Below are 6,302 nucleotides of genomic sequence, written 5' to 3'. Positions count from 1 at the left end.
TTTGAAGAAGAGTTTAGTTCTTTATACCAAACGCAGCAGCAGCAGCAGCAGCAGCAGCAACAGCAGAAGCAGTAAGAAGCCCTGAGAAGAGCAGAGCTCTCCTTTAGCGGAGATGCAGAGAAGAAAATGCATACATAGGGTTTTCTAGCAGTCTCTGCGTTGCGGTATATATATATATATATCTATATATATATATATATCTATATATATATATATATATATACTGCAATGACTATATATATACGCGGCTTAGGGTTTAGGGTTTAGAGGAAGGAACGAGGGTTTAGGGAGGAAGGAGGGTTTAGGGTTTAGAGGAGGACGGAGGGTTTAGGGTTTAGTTGAGGAACGAGGGTTTAGGGCTTTGGCGGTGGGCGAGACGGGAGACGTAAACGTTTCCCCCTAAACCCTAAACCCTAAACCCTAAACCCTAAACCCTAAACCCTAAAACCCTAAACCCCAACTCCAAAGGGTATTGCTGATGTTTCTGTCAAATGCATTTTTATCTACTGCAGCAAAGCAGCAGCAGAAGCAGCAGCAACAGCAACAGCTGCTTCTACTGCTGCTTTACTGCAGCAGCTATTCGCGCTGCCTTGCGGCTGCTGTCTCCTTTTCTGGTGTCTGTTTGTATGAAGTGAGATAATGAAGACATCTTAAGAAGGAGACTCTACTTCTTCTGCTTGTCTTTCTATTTGCAGGGCGTATATGTCTCTTGGTGTATTGAAGCGCATGCAAAGAAGAGACAGTTGGGCTGTATGCATACTTGCGGTGTATCTCCTGCAGCACGTGGTGTTGTTTAGAAGAAAGAGCTGCTTTTAAGACAGCCTCAAGCAAACAGTTTGTTTCTTTGTGTCTCCTCTTGCTGCTGCTAATAATTCTTCTTGAAGAGGTAGGGTTTATATATTTATGTGTATTTGTTTATACTCTTTGCATAAGCTTTAACCCTTTACAACCGCACCTTAGCAAAGAAAAAAATCTCTCGTTGAATACACCGCAGCTTCAGCCTCAGCTGCTGTCTTACAAGTTGCTGCTGCTGCTGCTGCTGCAGCTGCTTCTGCTGCTGTTGTTGCTGCTGCTGTCTGCCGAGGTGTACTCTCACCACAGCTGTGCAGCAATTCGGATCGCTTAATAACTCTTTTAACTTATTATTTCAACATCAAGCCTAACAGAGGTGCCTATACACCTGAAAGGCGGCACACTAAAGAAAGCAGAGGAAGGCCTACTGAGGAAATGCATTAAACAAAGAAGCCAATTAAAGTACTGCACCTTTTTTTAAACATAAAACAACAGAAAAAAGCAGCTTATTTGCAGCGAAGACGTGAAAGTGTATAATTGTGGGTTGGGGTGTATGTAGAAGAGAGAGGGTTTTAAGGGTTTGTCTGGAGGTACGAGGTGTTGTTTAAAAAGAAATGAAAAAGTATTTATTAATGTTAAACTTATTTAAACTTATTTAGTACATATACCTTAAATAATTTCAAAACATACAACACAGAGCGCTCTCTCCCTACAGCCCCTGTCGAGTGTAGTCTGTATAGCCTGGTGCGTATAAAAAGTCAACAGAAATAATATTTATTTAAAGAAAAACAAATAATTAAATAATTAAACAAATATAAATAATATTATAACCACTTAAAACCCTTATATTAGCAAAAGCCTCGGAGAGGGATGGGGGAGCCGAGGTGTACGTACAGCTCAGCACGGCTGCGCCTACGAGCAACACCTCAGAACATTGCTGTGCGCGTTTGATAAAATATTTAAAATTAATTATTTAAATTTATTTAAATTAAACAATTTATTTCTTTTTTTCTCGAGATCATCTCCATCCTTAGCCTCCTACATTCCCATCTTGTCCTCTGACTATGCCCCCCCAAACCTTGTTCTTAGACAGCGAGCAATATATACTTTACTTCTCTTTGAAACTTCTTTCCTGCTGCTTCTGTAGGCATTAATAACTCTTTTTTATGAGGTCTTCTCCTTGGGGTGTATGTACAGCCTAACATATCAACCCCCTTCTTCATGCCTTCTTCTATATACAGCGGGGAAGCCGCTGACTTACTGCTAGAAGCATTATCTTTCTTTAAATGTCTCTTTCTTGATATGCATGCAGAGGCAACCATGCAACATAAACACTTAAACTCTACTGCACAAACATGCATATACACCGCAGCTTCTTCTTCTTTGTCTTCGTCACCACAGCCGCCTCTGTGCTGTCTATTCTCTTCAACAATATACACAAAAAAGAAAAACTTCCTTTAGGTGCGCCCCAATATATGCATTAATGCATGCATGCATGCATGCGTTAAGGGGTTTGGGGCTTTGAAGAAAGGTGCTTTTCATCTGTGAGGTGGATCTCTGCTTCTTTTCTTTGCTTCTCTTATCGGTTTTTTTGATGTTTGTTTGCTTTTGTCTTTGCTGCTCTTCTTCTCTTTGCAGTTGCAGCAATTCAGGAGAAGAGAGAGCAAAGAGAGGCTCTCTTAGAGCTGCCTATACACCCCGTGCTGCTGTCGCTGCTGCTGCTACCTGCTGTTTCACTCCCCCGATGCAGACGTACGCACAAGACGCCAGCAGCATCAGCAGCGGCATCAGGAGCATCAGCAGCAGCACCAGTTGCTGCTGCTGCTGCTGCTGTCGTTGCTGTATTTGCTTTTTCGTTTGCTTTCTTCTCTTCTGCAGCAGCTACTCCCAGCTCCAGTAGCTCTAAAAGACGAGGAAATTTAGCTGCCTATACACCCCAAATAAGCACACGTGCAGTCTCCCCTCAGGTGTTTAAAGGGGATTACAAACCTTCAACATTTCTTATAGACACAGCAGAGCTCATTATTAGATTAGATGAAGACACAACTGTGGTATGCTCCTGCTGCTGTTGCTCCTGTTGCTGCTGCTGCTGCTGCTGCTGCTGCTTGCCTGGCTGTACCTATTTCTCACGCTGCTGCTGTTGATGCTGCTGTTGCTGCTGCTGTTGCTGCTGCTGCTGTTGTTGCTGCTGCTGTTTTGAGGCCGAGTGCAGCGGCTTTGCTGAAGCAAACGTGCGCTGTGTCTCCTTCTAATGTGCAGACACCGGGGAGACAGTTTAAGCTGCGCCTCTATCTTTCTTTATTCTTCTCTCTGTCTGTCTCTCTGTCTCTCTGTCTCTCTCTCTCTCTCTGTCTCTCTGTCTCTCTCTGTCTGTTTCTCTCAGTCTGTCTCTGTCTCCGCGTATTTATGTTTGTCTCTGTCTCTGCCTCTCAATCTCTGTCTTTGCTAATGCATGCATTTGTACATCTGCATTATATATACATAATATACATTAAATAAACAATATGCTACATATTATATATTATTTATTTATTTATTTATTTATTTATTTATTTATTTATTTATTTATTTGCTGCTGCAGGTATTTGCGAAGCTGCATATACACCGGGCGCCTGACTCTCCCCCAGCAGATTTGCTGCTCGATGGAGACAACTTGCATTTAAGAAAGGTGCTGATCGACGGTAAAGTAATTAAGCAGCAGCAGCAGCAGCAGCAGCAGCAGAAGCAGCAGCAGCAGCAGAAGCAGCAGCAGCAGAAGCAGAAGCAGCAGCAGCAGAAGCAGCAGCAGCAGAAGCAGCAGCAGAAGCAGCAGCAACAGCAGCAGAAACAGCAGAAACAGCAGCAACAGCAGCAGAAACAGCAGCACCAGCAGCAGCAGCAACAGCAGCAGAAACAGCAGCAGCAACAGCAACAAGTAAAGGGATATGTGTTGCAGAGCGACGGGCGTCTTCTGCTGCCTCAGCAGCTGCTTCCTTCAGATTCGGGTGTCTCCTTTATAGTGGAGACAGAGGTGGCTATACACCCCAAATTAAATAACTCAAAGAGAGGTCTCTTCTTCTCTCAGTCTTCTCTTATTACGCAGTGCGAACCCAGAGGCTTTAGGAAGATTACCTATTTCTTAGATAGACCTGATATTCTAACAAAGTTTAAAGTAAGCACTAACTAACTAACTCACTCACTAACTAAAGCTTTAACAACCATCATAGACACACAGAGACACAGACAGAGACAAAGAGGAGACAGATACAAGGAGACAGAGAGGAGGAGACAGAGACAGAGAGAGAGAGAGAGAAAGAGAGAGAGAGACAGAGACAGAGAGACAGGAAAAGAGAAGGAGACAGAGAGAGAGAGAAGGAGACAGAGACAGATCGTACTGACGATTAGAGAAGAGCCGGTCTATATATTGTTTCTGTGCTGATTGTCTCTGTCTATCTTGTGTTTGTTGTAATATATACATATATATATTTAAATACTTATCTATATTTATATTTATATTAACTCAGGTGCGATTAGAAGCTGATGCGAAGAAGTACCCTCAGTTAGTCAGCAACGGCAACATCGTCGGATCGGGCAGTCTCCTTTCTCCTTCCTTTTCTTCATCTGTCTCTTCATCTTCATCTGTCTCTTCATCTTCATCTGTCTCTTCATCTTCATCTGTCTCCTCACCTTCATCTGTCCCTTCTTCTTCTGTCTCTTCATCTGTGTCTTCTTCATCTGTCTCTTCTTCTTCTGTCTCTTCTTCTGCTGCTGTCTCTTCTTCTGCTGCTGTCTCTTCTTCTTCTACCGGAAGCAAGCAGCCTTTGTCTGTCTCTGTCTCCTCTCCTTTCTTACACTTTGTCGAGTTTGAAGATAATACACCTAAGCCCCCCGATTACTTTGGCCTGGTTGCAGGCCCCTTTAGTCTCCTTAGAGACACTTTCATTAGCAGAGTAAGCAGAGACTGATCTACTGTCTCCTCTGCTTCTTCTTCTTGTCTTAGGCAGCCCTCCTTAATCTTCTCATTGTCTCCTTCTGCTGTCTCTCTACGCTTCTCTTGCTTCGCTGTCTCCTCTGCTGGGGAGCCTATGTGAATGCAATATAATATATGCATATATATATATATATTTATTTAGTTATTTGTATATAATGTGTCTGTATTTATTTTATATAAGGCTTATGAGGTGTATGTCTGTGCTGCACAGTGTATGCGTGTCTTTGTGCCTCCTCTTGAAGACGTCTGTTTGTCTGTCTCCTCCTTTAAGCGTCTCTTTCTTTTCTTTCTGCTTTTGCTGCTATTTTGAAATGTCTGTACACTCGAAGGCCTGTAAAGCCCTTTTGCTTTTTCAGGTGTATGTACACCTCAGCTCCGCTAATGGGGACAGCAGGCTGAGCTGTCTCTGCCTCCTTTTTTGTCTCTTCTTGTCTCTTCATCTGTCTCTCTGTCTCTCTGTCTCTCTCTCTGTCTCTCTTTCTCTCTCTCTGTCTCTCTATCTCTTTTGCTGTCTCTTTGTCTCTGTCTTTGTCTCTGTCTCTTCATCTCTGTCTCTGTTTTGTCTCTTTGATTGTCTATCATTATGTTTGCGTCTGTCTGTCTCCTTTTGTGTGTCTGTCTCTGATTGTCTCCTTATCAGTGTCTGTGCCTCTGTCTTAATATTTTTTTATTTTTTCTTTTGTCTCCTTCTTCATGCATAATGAAGAAGCTTTCTGATCTATTTGTTTGTTTGTTTGTTTGTGTTTGTGTGTATATATACAGAGCGGTAATGAGGTGTCTATACAGCTTCTAAGTCGAGAGGAGACAGCAGATAATTTGTTGTGGGGTCTTCATTGTTTAAAAGAATGCATGCGTTATGAAGAAGAAGAATATGACTTAGAATACGATTTGCATGTTCTTTCTATTGTTTGTATTGACGGCTTCGGGGGACAGATGGCCAACAAGAGTCTCTTCATCTTTGACTGCGAAGTCTTAGCTGCTGATATAGAGACAAGCACAGGTATACTATTATAGTACGCTTCGCCTACTGTCTCTATTCTCTGTCTCTGCTGTCTCTGCTGTTTCTGCTGTCTCTGCTGTCCCTTCTGTCTCTCTCTGCTGTCTCTGCTGTCTCTGCTGTTTCTGCTGTTTCTGCTGTCTCTGCTGTCTCCTATATCCTTTGTCTCTTCGCTCTCTGCCAGCTGTATGCTTGATCGTTTCTGTCTCTCTTTATATACTAACATAAATATACAACTATAAATATATATATATATATATGTTTATTTATATATATATCTCGAGCACCCTCTTTGTTGTAGGCGGAGGCATAGGCCTCGTTTACTAAGCCTGCTCGGTGTCTGTAGCAACATCTGCTGTCTCCTGTCTCCTTTCTGTCTCCTTTGTGTCTCTTTTTAATCTTCTGTTTGTCTCCTTTCTGTCTCGTGATTGTCTCCTTCATGTGCCCTCTCAGTGTCCTTTCTGTCTCCTTTATGCCTCCTTTCTGTCTCCTTTTTGTCTCTTTTTGTCTCCTTTTACTATTCTTTTTGTCTCTCTTCTGTCT

The 6,302-nt window shown here is 42.5% G+C and overlaps 1 protein-coding gene across 1 annotated transcript; it reads left to right on the top strand.

Annotated features, from left to right (window-relative positions):
* Positions 1 to 1,662: 1,662 nt before the first annotated feature.
* EAH_00026650 (hypothetical protein) lies at positions 1,663 to 5,776 on the top strand (the record flags this gene model as incomplete). Its single annotated transcript, XM_013396513.1, has 5 exons — positions 1,663 to 1,678; positions 2,431 to 2,843; positions 3,374 to 3,943; positions 4,296 to 4,721; positions 5,525 to 5,776. The coding sequence occupies 5 exons, from the start codon at positions 1,663 to 1,665 to the stop codon at positions 5,774 to 5,776; spliced, it is 1,677 nt and encodes a 558-aa protein (XP_013251967.1).
* Positions 5,777 to 6,302: the final 526 nt, after the last annotated feature.

The sequence above is a fragment of the Eimeria acervulina genome, genomic scaffold (assembly GCF_000499425.1).
Source record: "Eimeria acervulina Houghton genomic scaffold, Eah_scaff223, whole genome shotgun sequence".
In the NCBI taxonomy this organism is placed as follows: Eukaryota; Apicomplexa; class Conoidasida; order Eucoccidiorida; family Eimeriidae; genus Eimeria; species Eimeria acervulina.
The sequence above is the reverse complement of the archived record's forward strand: the minus strand, read 5'-3'. Positions and strand labels throughout refer to the sequence as shown.